Source organism: Thermobia domestica, chromosome 15 (assembly GCF_964235325.1).
Source record: "Thermobia domestica chromosome 15, izTheDome1.hap1.1, whole genome shotgun sequence".
Taxonomy (NCBI): domain Eukaryota; kingdom Metazoa; phylum Arthropoda; class Insecta; order Zygentoma; family Lepismatidae; genus Thermobia; species Thermobia domestica.
In genome coordinates, this window is record NC_137468.1 from 122,532,917 (window position 1) to 122,545,828 (window position 12,912).

Genomic DNA, 12,912 nt, shown 5'->3' on the forward strand with positions numbered 1-12,912 from the left:
TGCAGTGTGTGCAAACGGTACCAGTCAGCAATGCTGAGTGTGAGCTGGGTTTCAGTGTAATGAATAATGTTGTCACCCAACTAGAAACGCGCTACCGGTTGAAAGTGTGTCATTTTTAATGACAATAAATATTAATGGTCCGCTATTGTCACACTGGGCTCCCCTCCCGTACGTTAAGTACTGGATATCCCAAGGGGGAAACACCGCCCTCTCAAGTTGCAAGAAGAGACAGGAGGCAGAAGAAGACAAATCGAAGAAGCTTTATGGAAACTATTGTGACTTAACTGCTTCCATTGTCTTATAAGAGGTAAGTTCAGCTATTTTGATATTATTATTCACATAAAAATTATGTGAAAATATGTTGTCATGAGATTTGTTTGATTTGTATTTTCATAATTTTTCGCAACTCTATTTAATATGGAAGTGCCTGGAATTTAAGTTACAAGATTTGACTAAACCGTACACACACACATATACATACATACATATATATATCCAGGAAGGGCCCCGGTACCTTTTCATCACGAATTTAAGCACTGCCTTTTGTAGAAACACATCAAGTGGGATAAGTGTTATTTTATCAACTGTAAAGTTGGAGGTCAAGGAGAAGGTGTGTTATTTGTGTACATAGTGTACACAAAGATAATAATTTCTGTTCGAATTTTAAAATAGTAGTTACAGTGTATGCGGACTATGGGTTGCTTATCAAAACAATATACTCTGGGTCTGGGAGATCTAAAATTTGTCTAGAAATAAAACGAATAGAAGATTACTAAGTGCACAGGTGAGAAGTATCTTTAAAAGACTTTAAAATTTAGAACTATTTAAACAGTGGAGAGATCTTAGAAAGCTGGCCTACAGTTCGCGGCTGGATGTTATCAAGGGTTATTTAGAGTACTCTTTCAATAAATCACGTGAATGTAAAATAAATGAAATGGATTTTATTTAAATCATGTCTCTTGTATTTTATTATTATTATTATTATTATTATTATTATTATTATTATTATTATTATTATTATTATTATTATTATTATTATTTTGGTAATTGTCGTGAAACAAGATTTTTTCATCCAGTAGAGAATGAGTACCTTTTCATAAGTTGCTTAACACAAAGAATGTTTACACTACCAAAGATTATCAATTACGAGGGTCGTTCTGAAAGGAATACCTCATTTTTTTTAAGGAAACTAATGGAGATTATAAGCAACAATAGCACAGCTGAACAGATCAATATTTGAGCTACAGACTGTCATTTATCCACATAATTCCTACCATTCGTTATACACTTTTGCCAAAAATGAACCAGAGCCTTCATGTCGCGCTTGTAAAAATTAGCATTCCATGAAATGTCTTTTGGATTCCTTCTCGTAGTGATGACACCACGTGTCATCTCCAATGACGATGCTATCCAGAAAATTGTCACGTTCAGCTTCGTATTGGTTCAGCAGGTCCCGACAAATTTCCATTCGCTGAGTTTTGTGATCTTCTGTAAGCATCCACGGCACCCATCTCGCACAGACTTTGCGCATTTTTTCCAAGGTATTATAGCCGACATTCAGCTTTGTACACAATTCTGTGGTCGTTATCCGGTGATCAGCATGGATAAGTTGATCAAGACGCTCTTCATTGCAAGGGATGACCGCTGTGCAGAATCGAACGGGCGGTGGCTTGTCATGAACACCTTTTTCACCACCTTGAAAATGCCGTTCCCATCGCCTCAAATTGCTCACGTCTATTGTACCGTCTCCATAAACCTTTACCAAGCGTCGATGGATTTCAATCGGCGCAATTACTTCAGTAGTGAGGAATTCAAGCACACATCGTTGTTTTATACGCACATGCGTATCAGGCTCCATTTTGGAACACTGCTATGCTGGCGCCAACTACCGCAGAACAAAGGGACCAGGTGCAAATAAAAGAGGAAGGTTCAAGCATTAGCATTACACCAACGACATCTGGCACGGACATACAAAGTCAACACAAAAAATAGGAGGCATTAATTTCGGAACGATTCTCATACATTCTGACAGCTAAAAATCATGTCATCAATTTCTCGTGACAACAATTTTATTTTCGATAGCGAAATTTTAAAATTGCAAGCTAAAGTCATTTTCTGTACAACTATCTTCATTTTTCAATAATTCTGAAACTAATAGATCAATATTAGAATACTATTTTCGACAATATACAAGGAATTGCGTTTTCCTTTCTGTGTGTGTGTATCTAAGAAAATTGTGGGCAATGCTTAATTTGTTGAAGTAATGCGTTTTAAATTTATGATGAAGTTGAAAAAAGAATGTGTACAGAGCTGAATGTCGGTTATAAGGTCTTGGAGAAAATACTGAAACATCTTGGTTATCGCAAAATCTGATGCTTACAGAAGATCACAAAACTAAGCGAATGGAAATTTGTCGGGACCTGCTGGACCAATACGAAGCTGAGCGTGACAATTTTCTAGATAGCATCGTCACTGGAGATGACACGTGGTGTCATCACTACGAGCCGGAATCCGTAAGACAGTCCGTGGAATGCTGATTTTTACAAGCGCGACATGAAGGCTCTGGTTCATCGTTGGCAAAAGTATATAACGAGTGGTGGGAACTATGTGGATAAATGACAGTCTGTAGCTCAAATATTACTCTTTTTAGCTGTGCTGTTGCTATTTATGTATCTCCATTAGTTTCAACAAAAAAGTAGGAGGCATTACTTTCGGAACGACCATCGTAATTGATAATCTTTGGTAGTGTAAACAATACCAAGACCAAGAAGGAAAATGCAATAAAGAAGTGTCGGTAGTGCACAAGTCGTCGTGCATACACGATTAACATATCTACAGGACTATCGATTACGTTATCATGTTGTATGCCTGTCACCGATGCCTTTATCAATACCGCCCACCCTGTCTACTCCTTTCTGTCCGTGAGGTTTAGTGAGAATAAGGGCCGCAAACAGTGACATCACAAACATCCAGTTGGGAATTAGCGTTCTTCACTATACGATTGAGTGAAACAAGCAGGTTCGTAATTAATACAATAAGAAAACAGTGAATAAATTAATAAACAAAAATTGTTAACTTTTAATTTAATCAATTAAAATTTCCAGGAGTTGATTTTTTATTGATAATCGCTAAAAAATTGTAAGAATTAAAAATTGATCTTTAATTTTTTCTCACATTCTGCAAGGATTTTTTTTGCGACTTATATCAATCACTTCAAAAGCGGTTGCATAACAGTAATTGTAGAAATAGCACATAATATATTGTAAGGTTTTCTCTTATATTGAAGACTGTATAATGAGTGGAAACTAAAATACAGTATATTATTATTATTATTATTATTATTATTATTATTATTATTATTAATAATAATAATAATAATAATAATAATAATAATAATAATAATAATAATAATAATAATAATAATAATAATATGCAGATGTTATATAGGTTAGTGGTAGGCCAAGACATTAAACCAATACACGCCATTGAACAAAGATGGTGTAGGTACACACAGTGGTGCACGAGAAACTTCGCCTAGGTGGTTCAAGCTTACAAGATCATATAATTTTAGGTGTTTGTATATGAATCTTGGCATAATAAATGTTTATTTTTACATAATATCTTGATCAAGAATGTTAGTACCCCGAAAACCACTTTGTGTATGTAAGTGGGTAAGCAACATCGTTAAAGATAATACAGAATATCAAACATTGGCACAGAAGTAACATAGTGTTTATAAACTACTATTGACTAAACTAATTATTGCTTCTAGATCTTTTAACTGATTTGTTGGCTTGTATTTACGTCCTTTGCCAATAGATAGGCTAGCATGAAACTCAAATTAAAGTGATATCTTAACCATTATAGTGCGTTCCATGCTCTTATCAGGAATAAAACCAAAGAACTCGTCTACCAAAGGCACGCTTGCTAAAAACTAGGCCAGTGATGATGACTATCAGTTATTATTATTATTATTATTATTATTATTATTATTATTATTATTATTATTATTATTATTATACCAAAATGGAAATTAAGTGTACAGTTCATGACGATGTAATTGTCTGGCACTCACGTTTGCGCATTCTATGAAAGATCATAAAGGCAATAATTTGTTACTTATAATACCATTCTAAAGGTATTAAATTACACACTTCTCAAAATTATCAGTGTTTGTTATTTGTATATAAATACTAAATTTTGAAGCTATACTTGAACTATTAACTTCATATATGTTTCGTTACATTTAATTTGTGTTCAACGAATATTTACAATAAAAATCACCACATTTGCCTCAACGATTATTTACAATATACAGATATAGGGCTACGTAGTTGCAATTTAAATAAGATCATGAAAGTGTTCTTGAAGTAAGACGAATAGACTGCTTCTAAGTGTGTAACGAACTTCGAAATTGATTACTTGTATACAGTAATTCATAAATTTGTACTTCAAATAAATTTGCAAAGTTTACAAACAAGGAAGTCTTTTGCGAGTATAACCACTTCACTTGAAAACTTAGTCCTCTCTAACAACAAGTAAAATGAGTATCACCATCGTCCTTTTATAAAGAAAAAAGATCCCAAGACTGCAATAACCACTCTAGAAATCTCCTTATAGACCAAGGGCTAAGAGGGTAATAATTCCCTCCTGCCCACTTCGAAGCTTTTGCCACTATATTAGAAATGTTCCTTAGGATCAAAAAATAGTTGTTGGTCAGCATATAAGTGCAACACCTGGGTCCTGGGGCCCCTAACCCTTTAGCACCCGTGTATATTTACAGACATTGATGGGATCTCCTTGAATGACCGTAGATCAGACCGTTAGTGTAACATTGGAACAAGTTATACCTCGATCAATTTGTAGGTGTGTAGGCTTTCAGTTCACGTAATAAACGAGACATATCTGCACACAAAGGAATACTAACTGCGGGATATTTAAGAATATTTCCCTTAAAAACGTCCCTTCTCGCGATTCTTTTAGTTATTACGTGGCAACACTGAAAACTAGATGAATAATCAAATGCATTTATACGTTCTGTTTTATGTTCAACTTAAACTGAAAATTTCTTCTTCATCCTTCAAGTAGCAGCACAAGAAATAATGTATTTTATAGTCTTCACAGGTTTCTTAATAATTGATTTTCATGGAAATACGAATATGATTTTCTGTTAATGTAAAGTTGTTACGTGGCAACACTACAAACTACGTTAATAGTAAAATGCATTTGTGTGTCCCATTTTATGTTCAACTTGAACTGCAAACTTCGTCTTGTTCCATGAAATAGCAGAAGAGGAAATACGTATTTTATGTCTTCACATGGTTGAGTTGAGTTGATTTTGAGTTTAACGTACCCTTCACCAGCGAGGTTATATGAGACGGGACCTACTGATTAACGTGGAATCCCAATCATGTGAGCTTCCACCGGGAATCGAACCCGAACCTCCAGCTTCATTCACATGATTCATAATAATTGATTTTCATAGAAGTACGAGTAATTCAAAGTAGCGAGAAATCCCCCAAGAACGTGTATGTTTTGTTGGTCCGCGGTATAATAGAAAAAATTTCAATGCAATAATTTTACTGTTGTGCAGTTACATTATGTTCTTTTGAAAATACTTGTTGGTCTGCAATTGTAAATGAATACAACTTCCAAACATGTCTGCTGATATGTGAAGTTATCAGACAACTTTCGAAGTTATTGCATATTGCATGTATTCTTATTACGTGTCCACACAGATAATCGCACTTAATATAGTATGTAATATGTGGTTTTTTAATTGCCGTAATACTAAACAATTCGTTATATTTTAGACATTGAGGAAAAAGTGTGAAATTATATAAAAACCTCCAAAGTGGGTTGACGAAACTTGAGTGGGCCCCTTTCCGCTATAGGCATCCCTCACCATACTCCCGTTATTTACGCCGGATGCATGATACAGTTTCGCCCTTTTAGGAATATTTTCTAAGGCAGTTGGAATATTTTCTAAGACAGTACGAGTTTTTTTTTACTGCTGTGTGAATTAAGTTGTATTTGTTAGAACCGTTTTTTAAAGGAGACGAAAGATCCTATACTCAAACACAAATCATGTCTTTCAAAGCTCTAATGGAAAACGAAACGATACATGTTACGTTTTTGAAGAGTAAAAGAGGAAAACATTGATTGCACAAACCAGTAAGTACGCGAGAAATTTTTACTTGGGGGAGTGTTCAAAAGAAAAGGGGGTGCTCTCAGAATAGTGATATAATTTTTAAACTCAAACAAGAAAACAGTATATTTTGTTACGCAACTATTGTACTACTACTACTACTAATACTACTACTACTACTACTACTACTACTAATAATAATAATAATAATAATAATAATAATAATAATAATAATAATAATAATAATAATAATAATATCAGCTCTTCGCAGTGGTAGGTTTAATAAAGTAAGTTCACACATTTGAGCATTTATTATTATTATTAAACTAAGTACTACAGTGAAACCCTCAAAACGGACGTCGGTGGAACCAACTACTTGTCCGTAAATGAGAGGTGTCCCTAAAAGGAAGGGTTCTCTCTCATAACTAGAGACCGGATGTTAGGCAAAATGCCTATTCTTTAATATTAAAGATAGGTTCAAAAACAACGATTTAAGAGTTATATGGTTGGTAATGGTTTCAATTTAAGCCAATTTTATTTTGCCTATTTTTCCTATTTTGCTCCTTACTGCCTAAATAATTACTTTAGTGCTTAATGTTGCCTATTATATGCATTTTCTTCAAAATAAGACTACATTGGGAAAATATATAATTCATATAATATAAATAACATATATGGAGTACATGTCAAGCTTCGTTTTTATATTCAGAGTGATCAACAAGTAGGTATACAGTCCCATACTGATGGCTCATGGCATTTTATATAATTTACTTTTTGTTATACATAATTGCAGATTTTGACTTAGCTTCTATGTTAGTTTTGCTAATTTCTTTTCACTTATACATAATTTCGGGACAGACAGAAGCAAATAAACTAAAATGTCATACTTAATTAACACAGGGATGTATACCTACTTTTGGGCCAACCTGCATAGTAAAAGAAGATATTAAGAAACTTCTACGTTCTTTGAACATTATCTATGAGTTGATTCTTTGCTTTAATTGTATTGCGTATTATCTTCATTATTCCGTGTTACGTTTTAGTGCCTATTTTACTGCCTATTTTTTTAAATTTTAAGTGCCTATTTGCCTGTCTATTTTGTAGGTTTTTAATGCTTAAACATCCGGTCTCTACTCATAACACTACACCACACATATTTATGGCATGGAAGAATAAGAACGTTTGTCCTCTTATGAAGATGTCCACTATTGAGAGATGCCCATTAAGAAAGGTTTCACTGTATTGGGAATTTACCTCCACTATTTTACCCAATAATTACATGTGAATTGATTACAGACGAATTATTGCAATTATTTTGCAAAATTCTGCTATTATTTCAATTTATTCACCCCCAGCAAGTTTTAGTGGGTGATTTTTTTCCAAAATATTAATTGGGAAAAATTCCTTTGTCCCATGCTGAAATCACATTCGTTTAGTAATTAATACTGTACATATTTCCAATTTTATTATTTTAATATTCTAACCCTGTTGTTAACGTTAATTGTTGTAATATTATTTGATGTCTTAATCTCCGTTTCTGCCCCTTCTTGGCTACGTTATTCGCTCTGAATATCTTTCATAAGAAAATTATTCATTGATTTAGTTCTTTTCCAGAAATCCAGTTTCTCAATTTACAAATATTTCGTATCTTTCTATTCTGTCTTTTTTTAATATACCCTAATTTTAATAATCCCAGGGCTTATAGTGGTCTGGTCTCTTGTAAATAGTTGAAAAGTGACCAAAAATGGCCAAAAGCACACGAAAAAGTGACCAAAACCTCATCATGTCTCTTTTTTCCTTTTGCAATTTCTCCATCACCTCCCTCCTTGTTGTTTTGTTTCTTCTTTTTGAGCTTCCTCCTTTCTTAGGTTTTCAAAGTATGCTTTGTAGTTACGGTAAGCAGACTTAGCAAATGTAAAAAGCTTCTGAGTAAGTGGAACCAGTTCTGACCTATTTCCGAATTTCTTCATCACAGACATTATATTTAACTTCGCATTAAGAATTCTCAAAAACGTGAAATATTCAAATTTATCACCTAGTCTTCAGAAGAACATACAAGAAGCATAGCACAAGACGAACATGATGAACCACACAAACACACACACACACAACGTTGAACGGAGCGTTAACTATTACGAGGAAAAACTAAAAGATCGTTATGATAGAAGAAAGAATAGACACAGAAGGGTTCTCAACCCCACCTTGAGAGCTTAAGCATCCACCAACCTTCCACTGTGCTTGAGAAAGAACAAAAGCTGAAGTGAGAATAAAGCTGACTGTTTCACATGTGGCAGCAAGTACTGAAGCTTTCAGAAGACTAATGAGTAACAAGTTTCTGCCTTCTTTTCATTTGTTTTTATATTTTTCTTAGAAAATTGCCAATGCAAAACATAAATCACACGAAAAAGTCACTTTACCTCTCAAAAAAAGTAACTTTTAGTGACAAATTTTTTTTAAAAAAGTAACTTTTAGTGACCAACTTGAAAAAAGTAAATTTTAGTTTAAAAAGTGACTCGCCATGAGCCCTATTCAGCTTAATTCCGCTCAGTGAATAAAAATATACTTTACAAAAAATTAAGCTAGCGCCTAATGCGTTCCTGCATAACACTAGATTCAGTCTAAAATAGGGATGGCCAAAATTTTCCGGAATCCGGATTCCGGAAATTTTGTTTTCCGGAATCGGAAAATTTACTTTCCGGATTTCGGAGAAATTCCGGAATTCAGAAAAATTCCGACATTCGGAAAAAATCCGGAATTTAGAAAAAGTGCGGAATTTTTCCGAAATCCAGAATGTTTCCGATTTTACTTTCCGGATTCCGGAAAGTAAAAATTCTGGAATTGGCCATCCCTAGCTAGTAGCTGTTAAAAGAAAAACAAAATACTGCAATGAATAGGCCTATATATACTTGTATTAGTTTGTTGTAGTTGGATATGTCTTTATCACTTACGTAGACAACTGCTACTGGACTTATTTACTGCTTTATGAGGAAGGTCTTATTTTCACACACAAAAAAGTCACCGGTATGTCTCAAACATTATCGTGTTCCCACCTGCAGCTGCTCCAAAGCGCTGCAAACTACTTTTTAACCAGACGAAAGGCAGTGAGGGAAAAGAAATCTCAACAAAAATAACGTTCGCTTATGGTCAACATACCTAGGTACAGTAAATACAAATTTATAATTTTTGACTTTACGAAGTATACAATGTAATTGTTCAATAATTAACATAAGCAGGCATTCATTAATTTATATTAATATAATAATTAATAAAACTAATAAGCGGGTGATTGATGACTCAGTGGTAGAGTTTTCATCTATGGTATTCTAACCTAGGACATGTGGGTTTTGGATAGCTAATTTTGTGTTCGAAAATTTTCCCGGTTGTACTCTTGGTTCCCTTTCTTGTATTTCTTCCATCATCACTCATTAACGAATTTAGTTTATCAAAACTCTATAGCCATATATTCATTCTGTCCGTCAGTGAAACAAACAGTCTCAAGAACTATCATATGGATTACCATCAATTTTGGCCACGATGTACAGAGTCAATAGTTAAGAATCGAGTTCCCTGATGAATGTAAATTTGTGCTTCTGCTGAAAATAATGAGCTTAGGTATTTAGAGAGCATTTTCCGCTTTAGAAAATGTGTGCTTGGTTATGAATGTAGAGAATTATCTGAGTCAGGCACGTAGCTAGAATATGGTAATAGGAAGGGGGGGTCTGTCACGAAATACTGTGGTTATTTACCAGGGGCTCAATCATTCTAAACTATTTTATTGGCAACATATATTGCTTCGTTTAGCCAAGATTTCTAATGGGGAGGATGATATGAAATACTGTGGTTACACACCAGGGGCTCGATCAATCTAAATATTTTACTGACAACATATCCATATTGATTGGTTTGGACAATAAAATGAGGATATGTTAATATTTTAATAAGAAGCCATGAAGAAATCTCGAGTAAAAGAATATAAAAAAGTATTGAAAAAGATATAGTCTTCCGAGGCCATTCGAACGGTGTCGAGAATTTCGGCCTGGGAAATTTGCGCCCTACCTCAAGAACAGGGAAAATTGCGCCTGCGATGTACCTCCACCGGGAAGTTTGAGCCCTGCGAAATAAAAGAACCTATTCGAGCTTACGCATTTGCTCGGAGGGGCTGACATTACAGCATAAACAATCTTCCCCCCACAGCCATGCCATTTGTGATTTATTTTCATTGTGGCTATATAAGGGGAGAATAAACTTCAATATAAGCCAAAAGAACACAACGGAACAACGCAATCACTGCTCCTTCCAGAGATGATTTTGGGGGAACACTGGCTTCCCCAGAGCTCTCAAGAGTGCCCCCTCGGAGGAGACCAAAATAATACGCCTATAATATCATAATAAATAGAATAGTACCACCAGTGACCCCCCTTCGGAATACTAAGTGTGCCCCCCCGGAACAATTTTTCTGAAAGTACGACTGAACGCAATTGTGTGTTTGAAGTGTAATTCCAGCAAGTAAACACATTGTACATAGTTTTCTTGATAATATTACTGAACTGATTTTACATTCACTTTACATTTTCTTTTCTATATTTTGTGTCCTGAAATGCCAAACAACTCGCAAGGATTGTGAACAGAGATAGCTGGGTAGAGCCAAACAGCCTTTTGTAGATTAAATTATACTCTTTGATTATATTAATAAATAATTATATATCAGTCATTTATACTTTTATTGTAAATTTTGTAGTATATGTCAGACAGTGGCTATACTACGTATATTTTGTAGTATAGCCACTTATGTCAGACCCCAATTTCGACTTTAAACATCGCTAGTGCTACGTTATGGTTCGATAGTGACGCAAATCGTCAGTACTTCACAGATAACGTGTGCGTTTTAAATAATGGATATAGGTCTTCTAACTGCATGCCAACACGCCCACTTATAAGAATCATCTCAAAAATGAGGTTAACCGTTAGAGCAAGTAAGTGTTCATTAGTGCCATTAATATTAAAGTTAATGCCTCCGTCGTACTTACCTTAGAGTAATAATATGACTTTAACAATTTTATACATCAGGCTCACCTTATTAAAATTAGCCAAACGAACATGATAACACCAAGCTCTTTGCTAGAGTCTCAATGCATCCCTATATTCTCGCGAACATAATGCGCAATATGGATATCCCCTGACGTGCCCAAGTTAGTTACTTTTTTTTGCAACTATTGTTTATCTTTTATTTATTGCTAGTCTGCAGAGTAGTCCTTACATTAATATGCCATTGTCCTTGGTAATTATTGCGTATTTACAAGCAGTTTGTTATTACTGTTAGAAGATATCAAAAAACAACAGATAAAATCTACTACTTAACGGTTCATATTCTTCTTTTACAGTACATAAACGATTAATAATAATAATAATAATAATAATAATAATAATAATAATAATAATAATAAGACTATTCCAGCATAAAAGTTATCAATTGCATCACACTGGCAACAAGCAACGCATATTTTAACTTCATAAAAATTCGCTTCTCACGATTTTCTGGAAAACTACCTGTCAAGTTGTTTATCTCAGTGTGATATATGTCTTACCTCTGGACAATATCACAGTAAAACAAAAATTAAACATTAGGAGTACATCGTACTTTTGGACTACATCTCATTAACCATGGAAAGATTGATTAGTGTATACTTTAGGATGTTTCAGCTTAACTTGCCTCATGCATTCTTAGGATTACAAAAAGAAAATTTGTTCGTTTGCATTTGAACAAAATTCTTAGGATTACAAAAAGAAAAATATTTTTTCCGAATTCCCGATTTTTTCCGAAATTCGGATTTTTCCGAATTCCGCAATTTTTCTGAATTCCGGATTTTCCCCCGAATTCCGGAATTTTTCCGAAATCTGGAATTTTTCCCAAATCCGGATTTTTTGCGAATTCCGGAACTTTTCTGAATTGCGGAATTTTCCCGAAATCCGGATTTTTAAATTCCGGAATTTTTCCGAAATCCGGAATTTTCCGATTTTACTTTCCGGATTCCGGAAAGTAAAAATTCTGGAACTGGCCATCCCTAGTCTAAAATATATATAATTCTTACTTCGATCGATCTCTTCATTTCTAAAAATGTTATGACCACATCCTTCTAACGCCCGTCCGTTGATACACCACTTGCAGAGCAGGCTCGAAACCAGCCACAGGGCTTTAAGGGCTATGAATATGTTAGGAGGGGACAAGTCATTAAACATACTCTTACAAATATCTAAATTGTGCATTTTGTATTGAGGTCTGGAGGGGACATCAAAAATTTAAGGAGGGCCGCCCTCCCTAGCTCCACTCTGGTTGTGAACCTGATGCAGAGTAGCACTTACGAAGTGAATCTGGTATAAGCTTATTACTATATTGTCACATTTTTCCTTATTGAGGAGGTAGGTGAATGACCGCTCAAGACGTCCCCAATTTCAGTAATTTACATCTGTTCATCAATTTCTTTTCTTGGAAATGACTGCGGAGCCCAGGAGGGTAGGTATCAGCGGTCTATTTTGTGAATTGTTTCGATCGAAACACCGCCCGAAACAATGAGGTCGTGTCACTGGCGTCTCTGGCATGTAAAATTTGAAGGGGACATCAAAGAAAGTGGTTAAATGGTAACCTAGCCCAACCTGTGTATTATCCATGATTCCATTTCTTACCTTTCTGCTTACCTTCACGGATCCCGTGAGCTATAGCAAGAACTCTGTTATAATCGTTTTACAGCCTGAATATTACCTAGGTA

General features: G+C 34.7%; 1 protein-coding gene across 1 annotated transcript; it reads right to left on the reverse strand.

Annotated features, from left to right (window-relative positions):
• Nucleotides 1-1,333: 1,333 nt before the first annotated feature.
• LOC145671604 (histone-lysine N-methyltransferase SETMAR-like) lies at nucleotides 1,334-1,858 on the reverse strand. The gene has a single exon (XM_081740796.1). The coding sequence runs from the start codon at nucleotides 1,856-1,858 to the stop codon at nucleotides 1,334-1,336; it is 525 nt and encodes a 174-aa protein (XP_081596922.1).
• Between the last annotated feature and the right edge of the window lie 11,054 nt (nucleotides 1,859-12,912).

Excerpts from the sequence above, each read along its gene's own strand:
- LOC145671604 (XM_081740796.1), bottom strand. The coding sequence starts at position 1,858 with ATGGAGCCTGATACGCATGTGCGTATAAAACAACGATGTGTGCTTGAA.